Raw genomic sequence first — 22,030 nt, forward strand, 5'->3', positions numbered from 1 at the left:
CAGGCCTAGGTAAAAAGTATCAAATAGTTGAAAAAGCAGAGTGGTGTATTTGACATTGTCACTTCTTAACCACTTAGTGCAAACCCCCTAGTGGTCGGCACGCCAGCGTGCCTAGATTGTTCAACTCAGACATTCAATTCTCCTGCAACCAAAGTATGAGTTGAAAACGGTAATGCTTTGTTTTAGATTCATTAGTAAACGATACACAAAAACTATTCCGAATTCACAGCGCCACCATTGTCACTCTGTTCGTTCATTTAACAAGCACCCCCTCCCTGCAGTCTCATCTGAAACTACACCCCCCACCCATGACATAATTGACAATATTGTCTATCTGGGAATACATAAAACTATTCTTTCACCACTCAAAAATTGTATTCCGTCATAGCAACAAGATAAACCCAACAATAGCCCTAAGATTTGCCAATACAGCAGTGAAATCGCTGTTCACTGAATAACGAAACAAATATTACACCACGTCATTCTACAGTCAATATCTGGGTCTAAATATTGAATAAATATACAACCTTGCCATTGGTTTTACGTGTAGAGATGTCCCTTTTGAGACCGAGTGGTCATTCACACTGTATTGTCTTTGACAATCCGTTTGTATACCACACGTGTTGTTTACGGTGTTGTTGCCCTTTTTAGTACAGTCTGGCTTGATTGACAATTCATTTATTCAGTAGGTGAGAGTATGAGCTTTCTAACGATGTATAATGTCTAATTTTGCTTTTGTGGTAACAATTCACTCTGTGGTAGCAGTAAAAGAAAAAACTACACCCAATGAAACGTGATCAATGATTTTCATAATTTCTTGGAAATATTATTATTGAGGACTTTTGAGCATAGCCAAGCCATTTTTTTGCCAATAGACCTAGTTGACATCTTTTTTCTGGAGGAAGACAGAAGGGGAGAGAAATACAACATTGATTTACTGTCTCTGTCTCTATCTACTGAACACAGATAACATTTAATCATCGTTACATAAGTATTATGGCTCAAAATATTTCGGTTATATACGTTATTTTTGAAACGGAGTAGCCTTAAATAGGTTAGTGGTATTTTATAATGAGCATATTTCACACTGTAATGTAAGCGTTCATTGGCAGCTTAGTAGTTTTTGTGTTTCATGCACCAGATATTACGTGAGAGTAGGTACATCACCAAAACCTAGTGGACGGTTGAATATTGTTTTTATGTTGTCACATCGCCATACAAGAAAACATTACATACTGTAGAGTACAGAAATACGTACGAGATTTATTACAAATTTATGTACTGTACCACATTGTGTGACAATGTTTTTGCATTATTCTTTATCAGATATCAATGTTTCATCTTAAACCTTCATAAGGGGTTCATTTATATGCTTTATAATGTGCAAAAAGCATTTTATTCATTTTTGGAGAGATTTTGGATATGTTTCTGGAGCCCTAGATATTTTAGACCACTGTACTGACAGAAAGCTTGTAATTCCCACTTGAAAATGATGCAACAGTGCCTTTCTTGAGTCAAAACAGTTGAGTTGTATTGAAATACGTGAATAGGTCGTGATTTACAGCAATGCATAATTTAGACATTTTGGATAGATTTGGAAACGCTGGGTACACTGCTTGGTTTTTGCTTCATAGATTTTTAGTAGGTTCTACATGTCCACCCTTAGATTTTAATAACTTGTGGTCAAGGATTTTATCATCCAGGACGTGTATAGTTTAACCTGCGGTATATATGGGATCTCTCAGTATTTCATTTCAAACTAAAAGTTGATGGTGGCAGTAAAGCCAGATGGACTGCAGTTGTTGGGACACAAAGGGACTACTTAAGCCCTATTTTGAGCCAGGAAAAACCCTGACACGCGTTAGCCTAAGCAACTATAACACATATAGTGAATCAGATTTGTTATTGCTCACTAGGGATGTCTGAATGCAATCCTCCATATTTTCTGGATTGGGTATCGGCTAGGACATGGCCGATATGAATCTGATCCTGTCTGATACTAAAACATTTAATATGCATATTAAATCTCGCCTGTAGCAAAGCTTTGTCTCCATACTTTCCAACTCTGTTTACGCCAGTTGCCTGAATGAGCCTTTACGTCTGATAACAAGCACTATCCATTCGCCACTACGAATGAGTTTATGAAACGAGTTGGTATCTGCTATGATGTCAGCTGTGTCGAATGTATACATGTTCAAAAGCTGCCCTACGGCCACTTGCCAACAATGCCAGTGCTTTAAGGCATGGCATTAGCACACTTACTTACAATACAACAAAATTTGATAAAGCACCTAAAGAAATACCACTGAAAGGAGTGCCAAATTTTCACAGCTGTTACTTTAATCTTCTATTGAACTTGTCAAGCTTGATGATAACGCTTATACACAACTTCAAAGTAGGGCCGGGCACTATAGCCTACCTTATTTTTAGGTAGGCTATAGCTTCCAGTATAATTTCACACGGCAGCATGTGGTTTTGCAGTACCAACAGTAATAGTATTTTGTTTTTCATTCAATGAATTGAATGAATGAATGAAAAATTGCACGTTGCAACACTAGGCTATGCTTTTGTAATGTAAACTTAAAAAGTTAAAAAGTTGTGTAAGTCGCTCTGGATAAGAGCGTCTGGTATATGTAATGTAGCTTAAGGTGAATTGTGTGGATTGAACAAAACTTGCACTATTTCATCAAAAAAATATGACATGGCTTTGCAAACAACAGGCAGGGAGAAGTTGGTGTTAACACATAATGGAGATGACGCCAAGGTAAGATTAAAGAAGTATTTGTTCATTTAATTCCAGAAGCTTGGATTAAAAAAAAAAATTTGCTCCAATATTTGTAGATTTTAGTTTAAAATCAGCAGGCTGTTTTTTTGTGTACAATCTAATTTTTTAAACATTATACAACATTTCATACCGTTTGGTGTTCATGCTCTCAATGGCAATAGTGAAAATGATTATCATTTTGGTCTTTATTTTTTACAGCCACAGTAGGATCTCAGTTTACTTCAGTAATTTGCACTGGAAAATCAAATCCCGTAATACTGTCAATAATATGAAAAATATCACATTATATTTTGGCCATATCACCCAGCACTACTTTAGAGTCTGTAGCCTACCATTTGATAATCGTGTGCCAGCCATATTGTGTACCTGCATTTAGGCCTATTTATTCTCAAGCAGAATTATTTATTAGATTTAAGTGACAAAATGCGAACAAGTGACAAAAATGCGAAACTGATCCAATTTCGCAATAAAATAAATAAATGACCTTCCTAATTGGTTGCTGGTTTAAACATCTATACAGATATGCTCTTTTGAACCAAGAGTGTTTTGTGTTTTGCAATGCAGGTATTAACGATTTATGAAGTTATTTTTCATTGTTAAAATTGTACATTGTCCCGTACATACTTCAAAATTGTAACAACGGTCGTTTTACATTTATTTATACTGTACACAGACCATTTGTGATCACCTCAAATATGGTGCTTGAGCACCAAAAGCTTATTACACAGTATTGGGATGGCAGTCACAACATCCGCAAAGTTACGCATGCTAAAGATACAGCGTGATTAAGTCTGAACCAAAATGATATATAAATTTGCCTCAGCCAGGAAGACCTCTCAAGGCGGCAGTGCCAAATGATACCCTAAACCATGGTAAGATTAAAAAAGAAGTTACATTAAATAATTTAGGAAACATTGGGTAGCATTGCACTGGAATATAGCTAGTTTAAACTGTGAGCTAACATAGCCAATATTCTTCGTTGTAACTTGATAACTCATTTTGATAAATACTTACAACTGCAGGCTTAGTTATAATTTTTTTTTTTTTTTTTTTTTTTAATTAAACAAGTTTTAATTAATGACTTAGAGACAGTGATTTCTATGTGTAAGTAACTTGCCATTCTTGTACATTGAAAACATATTTTTTCTGAGATAACACAACATAATATATTGCTTACATTTATATTCCTGTCTCCCTTGGAATCCCACCGCTTAACTGAAGTCTAACAGTCGTAGCCTTTTAGCAGTGCCCAGAACTCGGCTCCGTACTGTGGGTGATCAAGCTTTTTGCTCCATGGCACCATGCCTTTGGAACAGTCTGCCCGATCACCTACGTCTGGCACAGTCAGTCTCAGCATTCAAAGCCGGGCTTAAAACCCATTTTTATCAGTGTGCCTATCCCAGTTTATCCATTGCGTGATACAGATAAAATATATGTGATTTTATAGTAATGCACTGTTTTACTATCATCCTGTGATTTTACATTATTTCTTATTTTATTTTTTTACTTTGTTTTATTGTTGCCTTCTGTAAAGCACTCTGAGATCATCTATGTATGATGAAAAACGCTATATAAATAAAATGTATTATAATAATATTAATAATAATAACATAATGATGAGAACAGGCCATTCAGCCCAACAATGCTTGCCATTTTCCTGACTAATGCAGGAGTACCGCACCAACCAAAACTATGTGATACTATTCATCAAAAAGTTTTAGCTTCATGGTGCATGATGGATATTGCATGGTATATTGTGCTAACAAATACAAGAAAACACAGAAATTACAATTCTCTTGCCAGGTTAGAGAAGTATGGTGGTGGTAGTATTGCTTACATTTATACTCAAGTATTGGCGCTGGACCTTATCCTGGAAAGGCCGGAGTTTCGTCAGCTGGAACTTCTCCAGGTTGGACCTCATCTTCACCAACTGTTCAGAACAGGATAACAAAACATATGTCATTTACTACACTGTATGTAATCCTACTACACTTGGTAGGATTCTTGCTTGCTGAACAAGCTTACTCTACAGGGTTGGAGTCCTGATCGATGTGGTCACTTCTGGCACTACGATCCTTACTTCACTCTAGTGTTTCTTTTGCGCCTCTACATCATGAAACCTATGCACTTGTTGTACGTCGCTCTGGATAAGAGCGTCTGCTAAATGCCTATAATGTAATGTAATGTAATGTATGACCTTGGTGGGAAAAAAAAGAAATTTCTGGGACTAGTAATTATGAAATTTACACAATTAACCTTTGAGATATTTAGTGATTTTGGTTTACCAATTTTAAGTGATAATTAAAATAGTCTTGTCTGATAGTATACACCATGACCAGTCTGGTTTTATGCAAGGAAATAATACTCTGAATAATATAAGTCAAATATGTGAAATTATGGAACAGTATGATAAAGTAAAGAAACTTTTTTGGTTTTTTAGGTAAGTTGGGATATTATTTATAATTGTTCAGAATTATTTAATTTATAGCCTACATCTCAATGCACTGTGCTGGTCTCCTGAAGACCAGAACTTTACATTCTGAAAATGTAGACAAAAATACAAAAATGTACCTAATTACCGAGAAATGATGCGTGGAGTCGATGGTGACAGTAAAGCCAGGCCGACCACAGTCACTGTCACACAAAGCGACTAACTAAGCCCTATTTTGAGCCAGAAAAATGCCTGCATTTATTCATCATGGCAACTGAAACTCTTGCAATAAAAATAAGCTCAAATAATGATATTAAAATGCAGGGCCTAAATACAAAAATTCCATTGACAAAAACAAAAAAACAAAACTGATAAATGTCAAGTATTGAGGCATGGTTCATTGAAAAATAAAAAAATAAATAGATAAAATAGGTGTCTCCCATGTAATTTACAGTTGAGACCAAAAGTTTACATCGACCTAGGCTAAAGACATTCAAACTCAATTTTTCACACATTTCTCCACACATTTCATGATACCATACATTTCCTGTGTTAATTCAATTGGGGTACCTACTTTATTTCCAAGAGAGGTCATTTCAAAATAATAGTTGAGAGATTACAGCTTTTCTGTACTATATCAGATTTTCAGTGGGTCCAAGGTTTACATACACTTTGTTAGTATTTGGTGGCATTGCCTTTTAATTGCTTAACTTGAATAAGATGCTTGAGGTAGCCTTCCACAAGCTTCTCACTTGCCGGCATTTTTGCCCATTCCTCCTGACAGAACTGGCCTAACTCAGTCAGGTATGTGGACCTCCTTGCTTGGACACGCTTTTTCAGTTCAGTTCAGAAATTTTCAATGGGATTCAGGTCAGGGCTTTGTTATGGCCACGCCAATACATTCACTTTGTTGTCTTTAAGCAATTTTGATACAACTTTGGTGGTATGCTTAGGATCACTGTCCTGCTGTAAGACCCAATTGTGAAAGTTTTAACTTTCTAGCTGATGTCTTGAGGTGTTGCTTCAGTATTTCTAGATAATCCTCCTTCCTCATGATGGCATCTATTTTCTGAAGTGCACCAGTCCTTTTCCAGCAAAACACCCCCACAACATGATGCTGCTACCCCCATGCTTCATAGTTGGGATGGTGTTCTTCAGATTTAAAAGTCTCACCCTTTTTCCTCCATACATAGCGCTGACCAGAGAACACTCCTCCAAAAGGCTAGGTCTTCGTCCTGGTGATCAGCTGGCAACTTCATTCTGGCTTTTTTATGCCGATCTTGGAGTAGGGGCTTCTTCATGGCGCGACAGCCTTTAAGACCATGGCGATGCAGGATTCTCTTAATCGTGGATGTAGATACTTTGGTACTTCACCAGTTTCTTTGTTGTTGTCTTGGGGTTCAATTGAACCTTTCGGACAAAAGTTCATTCAGCCCTGGGAGTTAATCTGTGTCTCCGTCCAGAACGATGCAGTATCTGTGTGGTTCCAAGATTTTTATGTTTGCATACAATTGTTTGTACAGATGCCCGCAGTACCTTCAGTTGTTTGGAAATTGCTCCTAAGGGGGAATCGAACTAGTGGAGTTCCACAATTTCTTTTCTGAGGTCTTGGCTGAGTTGCTAGGATTTTCCCATTGTATCAAGGGGGGGGAAAAGCAGTGGCTCTAAAGGAAGGCCGTTAAATACAGACACAGGTGCCAGACACAACTCCCAATTAACTCCTAATTATGACAATTGAACAATCAGAAGCTTCTAAAAATTAATTACATCAATTTCTGGAATCTTCCAGACTGTTTAAAGAGACAGTCAACTTGGTGTATGTAAACTTTTGACCCACTGGATTTCTGATATAGTGAATTAAAGCTGAAATAAATCTCTAATCGATTGTTTTAAAATTATTTCTCAAAATAAATGTATGGTAACATGAAATGTGCGGGGTTGTAAATAACTGTTTGAGTTGTGAAAAACTGAGTTTGAATATCTTTAGCCTAGGTGTGTGTAAACTTTTGGCCTCAACTGTACCAATCCAATGGACAGATGGATTGTTTATCCATATTACATAAAACATTAATGAAATTTCAACAATTAATCTTAATAAACTAACTTGAAACTAAGCAAATAGACAAGCAAGTACAATTAGGATATAATAAGGTACAGAGTAGATGACAGAACTTGGCATTAAGGTAAAGTATAAGTCGTCCTCTGCAGACGGGAGTGATGCTATGAACCCGGGCCGCCAAAACTATGACCAGCAGGGCAAGGTTGGCCCATGGAGACATTTGTTTTGGCACACAAAACGGGTGGAAGGACAGGAAGATGATGAAAATTCAAATAAAAATAATAGGCTATAGATATAATGCATAAGAATATTATTAAAATAGAAAATTATTAAAGTAAATGTAAGAATGTAGCTAGAAATTTAAAAGGTGCATAGCTTACTTTCTGGCAGGCATCCTGCTGAAACGATCAGTGTCGATCACAGATTTTGAAAGGAACGAGTCAAAAGAAGAAGCTGGGAATGGCATCTTTTACAAAAGTTATTTTTTCACAGATGTGAACTGAATGGACAAAATTAAATAAACAAATACATCATGAAATGTGAGCATAAATAATTAAATGTGGCATGAAATGTACGTATGTATTTATTTATTTAACTATTTAACTATGACGCTACGTGCGACATGAAATTAGGCTTGAAATTAAAACCGTCACTCTCACCCATCAAAGTTCGGAGGGCGGGTTCTAGCGAGTACACAAAACACAGGAGGCTTAGTGATAGGTTGAGTATTTCTGAGAGACCCGCCTCTAGTGGCTACAGTCTACAGCAATCCAGCGATGAGCGATAGGATTCTCAAGGCAAGCAAAGCGCAGTAGCACACCATGTTGTGCCAGCGGGCTGTCAGTGGAGGTCATGACAGCTAATTTGATACAAGAGGCACTGAATTCCTCGCAGGTCTCTGCAGAACCAACTCCAGAATCATCTTTTGTAAATGTACCATCTATTCACTACTCCTGAGGTGCGTTCAAATTCAGCGAACAAGGCAAATGTTTGCAAACTATTTCAAACTTTTTTCCGTTAGCTTTGTGTTTGTTTTCCCCACGAACGTTCGCCTCTGTTCGCTGAATTTGAACGCACCTCTGTTCAAGGTAATTTCAGTGGTCCTGAGCTAGCATGCTGAGCTAGCTTTTTCAGGCATCATCCTTATGCTAGCTCAGCCTGATGTTCACATGCCCTATGTTCCTTCCTTCCTTGCTACATGTCAGAAATTCAAATGTGTAGCTTCTTTTATTCAACAGCACATGTAGCACGGTTATTAGCACCATACAGGGGCTCCAACAACACACCTCCAGTGCAGCCATGTTGAATTAGGCATGAACAATCGAATCAAGTCGATGCACAAATCAAAAAACAGTACTCGCTAGAGCCCGCCCTCCCAACTTTGATGGGTGAAAGTGACGGTTTTAATTTCAAGCCTTATTTCATGTCGCACGTAGCATCATTAAAATAAATAAATAAATAAATACGTACATTTCGTTCCACATTTAATTATTTATGCTCACATTTCATGACGTATTTATTTATTTAATTTTGTCCGAAATATTCTTCCATAGTATGCTTGACCTGCCTGGAATAATTGCAGTCACGAAAGATTACAATTTAAAGTGGCAGTATGATATCAAACATTCGGCTGTGCACAGTAAATACACTGGGATTGCACAAAAAGACAAGACCAGGGAGCTAAAAGCAAAGCTTTGTGCACAGCAAGGAGCAATGAGAAAGACTTTGCGTGTTCAGGAGAATGTCACACAAGTGAGCTATGGGGTTGCAAAACTTATTGCAAAGAGAGGTAAACCATTTGTGACAGGTGCTGGTGTTTTGGTCCTCAAGTAGAGCAAGGTCATACAGATTATGAAAGTGCAGATTATAAGCTTTCAAATGATGTGTCATACATTGAGATCTGAAAATAGTTGAAGAAGATATGCTTATTTGAATGTTGGTACTCCTAAAATCAAGTAGCAGAGAAAATCCCTTTGAAAGATCTTGAACTTTTCACACTTCTCACAGGGAGATAATGGGTGGGAACAATAGCTAGTTAACTCCACCCCAACCACTCCCCCACTGGTACCTGTCAGTCCTTGCCCATTTAGGGGTTACCCGATTTAAAGCTTTATAACTCCAGATGTGAACACCACAGAGACTAGAAAAATGTCTTAAATAAAGCAATACATTTGTACCATTTACAATACTAGCTTAGATTACTATATATTCATAATTTTGTAAGAAATAAAGTGCCACTAATGCAATGGTCAAGGCAAAAAATCTAAAATGAATTTGCTCCTTTTTTAGTTCGCAATGAAATACTGGGAGATTGCGGGTTAAAGTATACATGTCCTGGATCAAAAACTTCTTGACCACAAGTTCATAAAATCTAAGGGTGGATATGTAGAACTACTAAAGATCTATGAAGCAAAGACTAAGCAGTGTACCCAGTGTCTCCAAATCTATCCAAAATGTCTAAATTATGCATTGCTGTAAATCACAACATATTCACGTATTTCACTACAAATATACAGTTTTGACTCAAGAAACTCACTGTTGCATCATTTCCAAGTGGGAATTACAAGCTTTCCATCCGTACAGTGGTCTAAAATATCTAGGGTTCCAGAAACATCCAAAATTTCTATCAAAATGAATAAAATGCTTTTTGTCCATTATAAAGCATATAAATGAGCCCCTTCTGAAGGTTTAAGATGAAACATGGATATCAGATTAAAAAATAATGCAAAAATATTGTCACACAATGCGGTACAGTACCAAAATGTGTAATAATGTACTCTTATATGTATTTCTATAATCTGTACTGTCGTATGTTTTCGTGTATGGGGATGGGACGACATGAAAACAATTTTCAACCGTCCACCACGTTTTGGCACTCACGTGATCACTGTTGTACGCATCAGAAAAACTACTAAACTACCAACGAACGCTTACATTACAGTGTGAGATATCCTCATTATAAAATACCACTAACCTATTGAAAGACACTCAATTTCAAAAACAACGTATATAACCGAAATATTTTGAGCAGTAATTCTTACATAGCAATGATGAAATCTTATCTGTGTTCAGTAGATAGAGACAGTAAATCAATGATACAGTTCTATACGCTTCTGTATTACTCCAGAAAACAATGTCAGCTAGGTCTATCAGCAAACATAATGTTTCGTCAGGTGCAGTGTCTTTTACTGCTACCACAGAGTGAATACTTAAGTGAACGCGATGATGAGAACAAATTTGGTTACGCTGAGTAATAAAATGCTATTCCAAAAGCAAAATTAGACATGTTATACATTGTTCGAAAGCTTATACTCTCACCTACTAAATAAATGAATTGTCAATCAAGCTAGACTGTACTAAAAACGGCGACAACGCCGTAAACAACACGTGTGGTATTACGCACAGTTATTTTGGAAGGTAGCCAGGCTTCACAAATGCACGTATATTTCACAAACAGATTGTCCAAGACAATATGTGACCACTCAGTCTCAAAAGGGACATCTCTTCACGTAAAACCAATGGTAAGGTTATATATTTATTCAATATTTAGTCCCAGATATTGACTTTAGAATGACATGGTATAATTTTTGAAAACTTTGTCTTGTTTGTTTCGTTATTCAGTGAGCAGCGTTTCACTGCTGAATTGGCATATTATCATATTATAGGGCTATTGTCGGGTTTATCTTGTTGCTATGACGGAGTACGATTTTTCAGTGATGAAAGAATATTTTTATGAATTCCCAGATAGAAAATATTGTCCAGTATGTCATGGGTGGGGGGTGTAGTTGCAGATGAGACTGCAGGGAGGGGGTGCTTGTTAAATGAACGACCAGAGCGACAATGGTGGCGAAAACTACGTATTCGGCATGGTTGTATAGTATCGTCTACTAATGAAACTAAAACAAAGTGTTTCTATTTTTATTGCATACTTTGGTTCCAGTACCACTGAATGTGAGTTCAGCAATCTCGACCACTAGGGGCTTTGAGCTAAGAGGTTAATTTTTAGCATGAACAAGCCCTAGGCTTTTCAAAATATGAAGAGTGTCATGGATTTTTTTGTCTATATCTATAACCTTTTGGGTAATCCTATATTTGTTCAAATATACCAGATAAATTTGAATAGCAAATTATAATAGTAAATAAAAACTTCAATACATTCATACAGCATATAGACTAAGGAAACATTGATAATGCAAAGATGTCGAAGCATTCCTGTACAAGCCATAGCTAACTGCCAACTTGTTCAGGGGTTGCTTTTATTACTTTTAAAATCATTTTACCCCTCCCACCCATCCCATTACAATGTCATAGCTCAGTACTTTGACTTAATGCCTGGTATTCAACAGGAGTGTTGACAGCAGTGATTAAAAGACTGACTTAAGGGTCACCTTCTCCTCCAAAAAGGGGGTGTTGACAGGGAAACAGGACCAGAAGTGCCGTAGTAGCTCTCCGGCTGCCATGTACAAATGTTTCAGCTCTGCCTCCTCATTGTTGGGTACCATGTCTGCAACAAAGACATCAGATCACAGCACATCACTGAAAGTATTAATCTTTAACATTAACATGCAGGACGGAGTGTAGCACAGTGGGTAAGGAACTGGGCTTGTAACCGAAAGGTCGCAGGTTCGATTCCCGGGTAAGGACACTGCCGTTGTACCCTTGAGCAAGGTACTTAACCGAAATTGCTTCAGTATATATCCAGCTGTATAAATGGATACAATGTAAAATGCTATGTAAAAGTTGTGTAAGTCGCTCTGGATAAGAGCGTCTGCTAAAAATGCCTATAATGTAATGTAATGTAATGTAAGCAGGACCACCCTATGGGAAAGCACTTTACAGAAGCTTATAATTGTTTATTAAATTCATTGAACACATCAAACCATCCTTCCGTTGTTGCGATAGATCGAAATACCTCTTACAGGGGAAAATCATCTGGATGCACATTTTAGATCCTTTGAATTAAATTACCCATGGTTAAATGAAGACATTGATTTCAAAGAGCTCAGTTGATTAACTGGGTAATATGCAATTGTCACTCATTGTTATATTTCATGTGATGATCACTCTTTGTTCACACTGGTCTATTAATCCACATGTATTCATCGGTATGAAATGATCTGTGTTCCTTCAATATTCCTATGCAATATGCCAATGTAATAAAAGTATTTTTCCTCTTCATCCTCTTTCACAGAAGAGTGCCTGGGAGTAAACAATATCATCTGTATTTTCTAACTTTAATTAAGAGGGTGCAGGTTCCTCTTGCTGCTCCTAAACTAGGACCATTGATTAGAATTTTATTTTGGCCACGGCAGGTGGAGTGCAATGAGGAAAGGCATGACAAGCAAGTATTTTATCTGATTATACAGTACCCTCAATAATGTTTGGGATAAAAGACATTCTATCTTGATCTGGCTCCTTACTCCACAAATTTAGATCATTGTTTGATTAAATTTAGATTTAATCAAACAATTCACATTTAGATAAAGTGCAGATTCTCAGCTTTTATTAACACTAGAAAAGCCAGACCTGACGCCATTGGGCGTTTGAACTTTAAAATGCAAATTACTCCAATACCACAAATGCAACACCCTCCTCCTTTCACACGTGTTCCTAAATAGCTGAGCTTAAAATAACTGCTATTCAGCTATTCAGCAACGACGCTTTGATAAGAATTGCTGGGTCAAGCGCTATCGAAACCTTGCATATAATCACACAAAATTAATTCACTGCAATCGTTTGATGAAGATGGTTATTAGTTAATTATTGACTTCAGCATGGGGAGCAATAATTGTGGGCAGTATAGTCATAAAAATGATGTGTATAACTGCGTGGAGATATTCCAACATACTTTCAGTTTAGCACTGAAACGGCAACTTCAGAAAGACTCTGAATAGACTCAGGGATGGTAAAAAATGCAAGTGAATGGGACCAAAGAAAGCACTGGAATTACTGATGACTGACTTTGCCATGGACCTGGCATGGGAGCTGTGGGAAAATTACATGAAGCCGAAGACAGAAGCAGCAGCCGCAAAAGCAGCCACGGTCCCAGCATCACCTTGCACTACCCATCACTCTTGGGAAGAAAATGGCGTGCCAGGTCAGCAAATGCAGTCAGAATAAGGCCAAAGACAATTGTGTGAAATGAAATTGATTTGTTTGCGGTCCCTGCTCACACAAATGACCAAAGCTGTATGTTCTCTGTTGAATTAATGAGTAAGATGAGAGAGACGGTACATATATAAAAGCTCAAATGAAATGTGGTGGCAAAGCGAAGGGAGAAGCAAGCGGAATTCATTATGACAAAAAAATAAAGTATTGCACTTCGTATTTCTTCAACTACTTTCTTCATTTTCTGCTTTGCACATTTTAGCCTTTTTCAATGTGCCTGTGATACGTCCTTGGAGAATTTTCCCTAACCTATATAACAAAATTAATATACATTAAAAACAAAAATGATGAAATTGATACAGTTGTGTCCTTCATTTCAAGAATATAGTTCTGCAACATAATGTTTCATCATCATGAAATTAGGTCACTGCGGGCGCTAAAATCGATGTCTAAATGCTGGTGGTTTAAAGGTAGTAAAAAAAAACGTGGCCTTTCTAGTGTTAAAGAGTATTTTGTTATAAATGTTGGTTTTCTAGAAATGACAAGACTTTTTTAACATAGCCCCCATTTCAGGGTACCATAAAGTTTGGGACAAATGGCTTCACAGGTGTTTCTGATAAGTCAGGTGTGTTCAGTTGCTTACGTGGTGCAGATGTAAGAAAGCATTCAGTATCTAGTGCTGATTCTAGGCTTTTGATTGCCTTTGGAGTCTGCTATTGGCATTTGTCAACAGGAGGACCAGTGTTGTGCTAATGAATGTCAAGGAAGCCATTATGAGGCTGAGAAATAAGAATTGAGCCAGTACCTGTGACAGCCATACATGCCCAAACCATAACACCCCCACCACCATGTTTCACAAATTAGGTGGTATGCATTCGATCTTGGACAGTTCATTTTGGCCCCAAACTTTGTTCTTGCCCTCACTCTGATACAAGTAAATCTTGGTCTCATCTATCCACAAGAACTTCTAGAACTCTGCCAGCTCTTTTAGGTACTTCTTAGCACACTCTCACCTGGCCTTCCTGTTTTTGCATCTGAAGTATTTGGGGTCTTTTCTTCATTAAGGTCTTCATCTTCATTCCCCAACTATAGAGGTCTTCCTTGGCCTACTAGGCCCTTGGTGATTGCTGAGCTCATCAGTGCTCTCTTTCTTAATGATGCAAGATAAAATTTTGGCTGTTCAAGCCAAATTCCAGGATTGGGGTCGTAAAGATCAGAAGGCTTGAAAACACAGCTGAAAAGACAATTGTCTCGCAATCTGGAGATTGCCCTGGGACAGTCTCGCGACCTTTTTGCCCCGCCGGCACTTGTGGCCTGCAGGAGCGTGGATGGGCAGATGGAACAAGGACAGTGTCTGTTTTCATGTCATAAAATCACCCACAGGCACCGTTGGGTAAGACAGGAACCTGGTTGACCATTACCCACATTATGGACTGTTGAAAGAGTTATATGTATGTGCATGTAAATTACTAGGAATAGTGTGATAAATGTGGTGGACTGTGAATAATATTATTTGTAATGCAGGGGATACTGTATGTTATACAGACAGGCACACTGAGCCGTTATAAGTTGGTACAGTTTACATTTACCTTGGCTAAAGATATTCAAACTCAGTTTTTCACAACTCCGCACATTTCATGTTATCATACATTGCTTTTAGAAAATCAATTAGGGCATCTACTTTGTTCACATCAGAAGTCATTTTAAAACAATCAATTAGAGAGAGATTTATTTAAGCTTTAATTCACTATATCAGAATTCCAGTGGGTCAAAAGTTTACATACACCAAGTTGACTGTCTCTTTTAACAGTCTGGAAGATTTCAGAAAATTATGTAATGACTTTTTAGAAGCTTCTGATTGGGCAATTGTCATAATTAGGAGTTAATTGGCACCTGTGGCTGTATTTAAGGGCCTACCTTTAGAGCCACTACCTCTTTGCCCTTGATACCATGGGTAAATTCAAGCATCTCAGCCAAGAACTCAGAAAACAATAGTGGACCTCCACAAGTCTGGTTCCACGTGCCATGAGCATCTGTACAAACAATAGTATACAAATATGAAAATCTTGGGACCACACAGGCACTGCATCGTTCAGGAAGGAGGCACAAATTAACTCCCAGGGCTGAACAAACTTTGGTCCAAAAGGTTCAACTGTACCCCAAGACAACAATAAAGGAACTGGTGAAGGAGATGGAGGTATCAGATACCAAAGTATCTACATCCACCATTAAGAGAATCCTACATCGCCATGGCCTGAAAGCCTGTCGCGCAAGGAAGAAGCCTCTACTCCAAGACTAGCATAAAAAAGCCAGAATTTTTGAAGTTTGAAGGTGATCACCAGGATGAAGACCTAGCCTTTTGTAGGAGTGTTCTCTGGTCAGGTCAGATGAAACAAAAATTTGACAGTTTGGCCATAATAATCAGCACTATATATGGAGGAAAAAGGGTGAGGCTTTTATTCTGAATAACACCATCCCAACTGTGAAGCATGGGGGTGGCAGAATCATGTTGTGGGGGTGTTTTGCTGGAAAAGGTGCACTGGTGCACTTCAGAAAATAGATAATAATGAGGCATAATGAGGAAGGAGGATTATCTAGAAATACTGAAGCAACACCTCAAGACATCAGCTAGAAAGTTAAAACTTGGACGCAACTGGGTCTTCCAGCAGGACAAAGATCCTACACATACCTCAAAGTTGTAACAAAATGGCTTAAAGACAACAAAGTGAAAGTATTTGAGTGGCCATCACAAAGCCCTGACCTGAATCCCATAGAAAATGTCTGGACTGAACTGAAAAAGCATGTTCGAGCAAGGAGGCCCACAAACCAGTTGTCAGGAGGAATGGGCAAAAATGCTGGCAAAGTATCATGAGAAGCTACCACAGAAGGGTACCCCAAGCATTTGATTCAAGTTACGCAATTAAAAGACAATGCCACCAATGCTAAGTGTATGTAAACTTTTGACCCACTGAAAATCTGATATAGTACAGAAAAGATGAATCTCTTTCTTAGCTATTACTTTTAAATGATCTCTTATGGAAATAAAGTACATAACCTAACTGAATCAACACAAGAAATGTATGGTAACATAAAATTTGTGGAGTTGTGAAAAATTTAGTTTGAATGTCTTTAGCCTAGATGTATGTTGTAGTGAGGTTTACTCAAATGAATAGAGTTTCAACAACCAATCAGAATTCAAGATGTCAGTAGAGCCCAACTTATTGAAATAACACAGACACGACAACGCTTTAGAAATAAAGAATATACATTTATTGGTTATAATAAAGATTTGGTAACAGGCCAATTGAAAACAATAATTTTTATAATATGACAAATAAGGTTATATGAGGAAATTGTTTAGCCATCGCAAAATTACATAGTGGTTGTCGGTACTACCATTTAACAAAGGTTAGTTTGTGCTATTTGTTAGTGACACGCTACTCTGTGTTACTTGGTTAATTCGTTATATCAGTCTCATGAAAACAAAGTTTAACAACGTAAACCTACAAGGTCAGGGAATTTGCTATTCCCGACCAACATACGCACAACAAACAAAACACAACAACAAACAGCAGTAAAATAACTTAAACAGGTATTTCCAATTTTATTCAATACTAGAATTTTTACTGTCGGTGGCAATTAAAATGCGTTTCAACACTTAAGTGATAAAAAGGGAGACCAGTCCTTAATTCTGTTAGGTGATGCACGTTCAGCTCGTCAGCTGGTCCCAGGGGTCCGTGGCAGGTGCGCAGACACTTGGGAAACTATTTCTGTGAAGTTGGGCTCCGGTCCAGATGACGCATGTGCACAAATCTTCCACTTGGGCCTGGCCACAAGGGAGTTACGAAAGAAAAGTATGCAGATATGTGTTCCTCAAACAGCTGTAGATGGGAAATAAACCAGTTTGGTTTATTTCACGGACGGTGGCAGGCCAACTCAGGCAGGTCTCCAGCGAGGTGCGTGTTAGGAAGCGCAGCAAAGACCGGCAATGTCCTTAAGGAGATACGCGTCTGGTTGATTAGGCAATGCCTTCTCAGAATAAGGTTTTTGATGACTATTAGGCTCAAAAGTCACTGACACGATGGAACCCCACTCGTGATCTCTGTAATGTATGGCCATAATTTTGGCCTCACAAACATTTGATTGGCTTGTGCTATTGGAGCGGTTAATGAAATATGGATAGACAGACCATTGTTAATGTTTAAGCTAGTTAAATTGGGTTCCCCATTCCTACAAAAAGGGGGGTGTTCCTTGCCCCAAGCAGATGCTTAATTGATCATGCAGAGAGTTTATTACAGGGTCACAAAAGGAAGGGGACAGGCACATACTTCCTTGGTTGACCAAGAAATTTAATGATGAACATGACTCAGTCCCGTGGTCTGGGAGCCAGAGGCCCCAAAGTTCCTGTGTATAGTAATACATTGTTACAATGTAAACTTTTGGCCTCAACGGTATAGGGAGGTTTATCCCAGGTAGATATTGCCTACATAAGTGTTTGGATTATAGAAAGACCACCATCTTGGGCCTCCATAGAAAAGTATCTAATAGACAGATAAAATCATACGGTCATGTTCCATTGTCCAAAGTATCTTATTACTATCACTAGATTTTTAATGGTTCCCCTGTGTCTACAGGGGAGGGGGAGTATGCTCCCTGGAGGAGAGTGGGGGGGGCAGTCTCTTCGTGGTGTGGAGGGTGTTCCTGTCCAGACCTTATTTGGGCATACAAAGGGAAGTGTGTAAAGTGGAAGGCTTGCTCAAGATTGCATTTAAGGGAAGTCCAAAGAAACATTCAAGGAGAATCTGCTTAACAATTCTCCTGGTACCACCGTCAAAGGTGAATCTGCTTGTCAGTTCTCCTGGTACCATAGTCTTCTCATGAGTATTTTATCATTTGTGCAGGCATCATTCATCTCTGTGTGTTCCTTTCATTTGCCTTTGACTGGTCCTCGCAGAGATGCACACTCTGGTCAGCGTTTATGCAACCCATGTATGTTAGATGCACTAAAAAGGGAAAACAGTTGACATTAACCAAGGAGGCAGTTTCAATGATGCTGAATGGTAAATATTGCATAAACAAAACAAGAGAAATAAAGAAAGCTATTCTATAAGAAAAGACACACAATGTATTAGCCTTATATATGGTTTAGGGTGTTAGATTTTGGTGTTTTTCAGTAATGGGTCTTATTTAAAGTATCAAAGTTTTAATCTGTTTAAGTCCCCACACTCATCCTGTTTCCGTCTGGATGTTGAGTACCCCTTTTCAAATGCAAGCCCTCCCCCGAGACCTAGGTGCTGAGAGCCATTGGAAAAGCAACCCTGGGTGAATAGAAATTATAATATGTGAAGAGATGTCACAGATGGCCAGGGACAGGAACCAGGGAAGGAGTGAATTATCACATTGATGTAGCCTTTCCTCCTGGCCCGACACCATTTGTTTAGAGATTGTACTTAGGCTGGGCCATCTCTCAATGATAGTTGTGTTAGACTGGAGACGCTCGTGAGACCACGCATACCTGTAACCACGCATTAAAGAGCTAAACTTTCTTTCACCATTGAATTCGATTAAGACTCTTTCTTTCCTGAATGCAACTGGAAGCAACAAGCAGCGAACAGAATTTTGATTAAAGAAGAGAAACAGAAGCATTCTTCAAGGGGTAACACTGTAATACGGGTTACTCACTGGGCATGGTGATAGTTTCACTGACTGGAAATGCAGCTGCTCCGGGACAGCTTTATGAGTAGAGGAATTTTATGGCAGTTGCTGAATCAGAATGGTTTCATCATTGGGGGCAGGGGGCTCAATGTGACCCCCTTCAAAAGGGGTTTCTAAAGGGACAACACCTCAGCTGAAGGGTCAAAATAAGGAAAAACAACAAAAGTGCATTGATGGCCAAGCATTAGTTTGTATTTGAATTTAATGGAGACTTTGACACTTGTAGAGCACCTTCAGAAATTTTTCAACAACTATTGATTGTGTTTTGTTTTTCTATGTTTAAATTATATTAAATGCATGTAAATGGAATTTTTCACTTATATGAAGTAACTCCATGATGTCAAAATGAAATAAGGCATTCAAATGCATTCGGAATGAAAAAGAAACACCTGAAAATAACAAGTATTCACCCCTTTGTATTAACAACAATTGTATTCCATTTTCTTAAATTCTAAATTATATGTTAAGGAGGTCCACCTTTCAAGGGCTAAACAAATGTAGCCAAATTCTTGAGATCCTATTTCAGCCTACAAGAGATCTGCATTTAGGGAAAAGATTCAATTTCCAACAGGACAATGACTCAAAACACATGATAAAAGCTACGAAGCGCAGATTTAAAAGCAATTGGAAAAACTGGGATGACCTGAAAATTGCCATTCATTGAGGTTCTTCATCTACATTACATTACAGGCATTTAGCAGACGCTCTTATCCAGAGCGACTTACACAACTTTTACATAGCATTTTACATTGTATCCATTTATACAGCTGGATATATACTGAAGCAATTTCGGTTAAGTACCTTGCTCAAGGGTACAACGGCAGTGTCCTTCAAGGGGTATCGAACCTGCGACCTTTCGGTTACAAGCCCAGTTCCTTACCCACTGTGCTACACTCCTCCGTCCACATCATCTAATGTGAGCAAGTCAAAGCAAATTTTGCCTTTCATTTTTTCCAAAAAAAGTTTTTGCATCATTTTTGGATTTGTGTTCATGCAGAATATATTTCAATGCATTAAAATGGTATGGTGTGACAGGCTAAAATGCGATACTGTTCAAGGGAGTGAATACTTCCTGATAGCACATGAGTATATCAACATGAGTATTCAGTTGTGATCACAGAAAGCACAAAATCAGACAGTGTTAAGTCAAAATAAATCTCCTGTTTTTATAATCATCATGAAAGAATAAGACTACTCACATTACCATTGAAAATGATTTATTAATCTGCCCATACTCATAATTAAAAAAACACTTTAATAATCATAGTTCGCCATATTTTCACTCCACATAATAAAATTAGTCAGCTGATGCTAGTTACACTAGGCATGGAAGAAACGGAAAAAAAATCAACTTTTGTTCAACTCATTTAGTTATTAGGGGTCCTATGAAGTAGGAACCCTGTGTTTTTGTTGATATTATTATAATTAGGGGCCAAGCACCGAAGGTGCAGGGCACCTATTGTAACTGTTAGTATTATTATTATACTTTCCGCAATGGGAATCTATGGCAGCCCATAGAACCCCTTGGTGGATTTTGATGAAAGTTGGCACATTAATAAAGGACAGTCCAATGTATCCAGGCATCAAATTTGGGGTCAATCCATCCATCTCTGTAGCACCACCAACAGGCCAAATTTCAAGGTACATTTTTACTTATAATTTTTGAACCGTTTGTCCTAGGGTTTTTTTCCCCCTTGAATCCTTGGGTCATTTCGATTCCAATGCACCCATTGCTGTTAAAGTCCGCCATAATGGATTTTCTGCCATTTTGAATTTTTCGAAAGACCTACTTTTGCAAACTAGTCCTAAATCGTTGATCCTATCACCACAAAATTTGGTACAGACGGTTCTGACCAAAAGTTATTCACAGAATTTTGCTAGGGCAAACGATATGGCCACTATGAGCCAATGAATATTGTGGAGTATGTGGCTTTTAGCATAAAGGTGTATAAATTCTAGGGCTGTCAATCGATTAAAATATTTAATTGCGAATATTCGCATGATTGTCCGTAGTTAAAGTAATAATCTCAAAGATTTTCATTAAAATAAATGTCTGTTAAGTCACTATCTATCACCGAATTAGGTGATACAATGGTGATTGAGCCTATTATATTAATTTATATTATTATTAATATAATAATTTATGATTAAATAACTGGGTGTCTGTGGTGACATTCCCGGGAAAAAATCACAAGCGGCGCATAGTGACGCGTTTTCCATCACCCATCAGTGGTTGGTCCGCCAGAGAGGGTAGACGGAGCTAACGCAACAGGCTCGCTCTTCAACTCACTTGCGCGTGAGCCGTGTACTGTTTCTTCCGGTGTCTGCTAGCGTTACAATAACAGAGAAGGGGGGGGGGGGGGGGGCGTTATGGAACCCTAAAACATTTTTGTGTAACATGAGAGGTCATATTATTTGTTGATGTAGATTTCGTATTACATTTGATGATAATGTAACGTTACTAAATTACATAGCCTAGCTATCTGCACAGTTAACGCTAGCTACCGGACCGTGTCAAGAAAGGCAACATTAGTTTAGACAACGTTGCACACAGTATCCATCTCTCATATCAGGTAACAACGCGTTAGCTAGCTAGCTAATGTAATTAACACAATTTAATGTCAGCTAACAATTAGAAAAAACGCTAGCTAATGCTACCGACTGGTACCAACCTCGCAAAACGTCTCTCGAATGCAATGCTACCTTGTTGCAACGTTGCAATGTAGCTAACTAAAGGTCAGTTCAGATCAATGATTCGCAACGAGACTGGATGCAACTTGCAAAATTCCAAGACGTCTGATTGTAAATGTTCTAACTGCAATTTTTGATTTGACAAGGTGGGTCTTTTGAGACCCCAGGCAACGGCTTCAGACGCTCTGCAACTAACCAGTTCACACCGCTGCAATTTTCTCTGCAACATTCTAAAACCGTT

The 22,030-nt window shown here is 38.2% G+C and overlaps 1 protein-coding gene across 5 annotated transcripts in view; it reads right to left on the minus strand.

The window, feature by feature from the left end:
* gtf2h1 (general transcription factor IIH, polypeptide 1) overlaps window positions 1-22,030 on the minus strand; it is a 284,403-nt gene that overhangs the window by 177,435 nt on the left and 84,938 nt on the right. For 2 of the 5 annotated variants that reach the window (XM_064335674.1, XM_064335673.1), the window contains 2 exons: window positions 11,664-11,779; window positions 4,623-4,715 (listed from right to left, as the gene is read on the minus strand). In XM_064335674.1, the coding sequence (XP_064191744.1) occupies window positions 4,623-4,715; window positions 11,664-11,779 (209 nt within the window). Of the gene's footprint in view, window positions 1-4,622; window positions 4,716-11,652; window positions 11,780-22,030 lie in introns of all 5 variants that reach the window. The other 3 variants (XR_010330029.1, XM_064335675.1, XM_064335676.1) reach the window with 3 other exon arrangements.

The sequence above is a fragment of the Anguilla rostrata genome, chromosome 5, assembly GCF_018555375.3.
Source record: "Anguilla rostrata isolate EN2019 chromosome 5, ASM1855537v3, whole genome shotgun sequence".
NCBI lineage: Eukaryota > Metazoa > Chordata > Actinopteri > Anguilliformes > Anguillidae > Anguilla > Anguilla rostrata.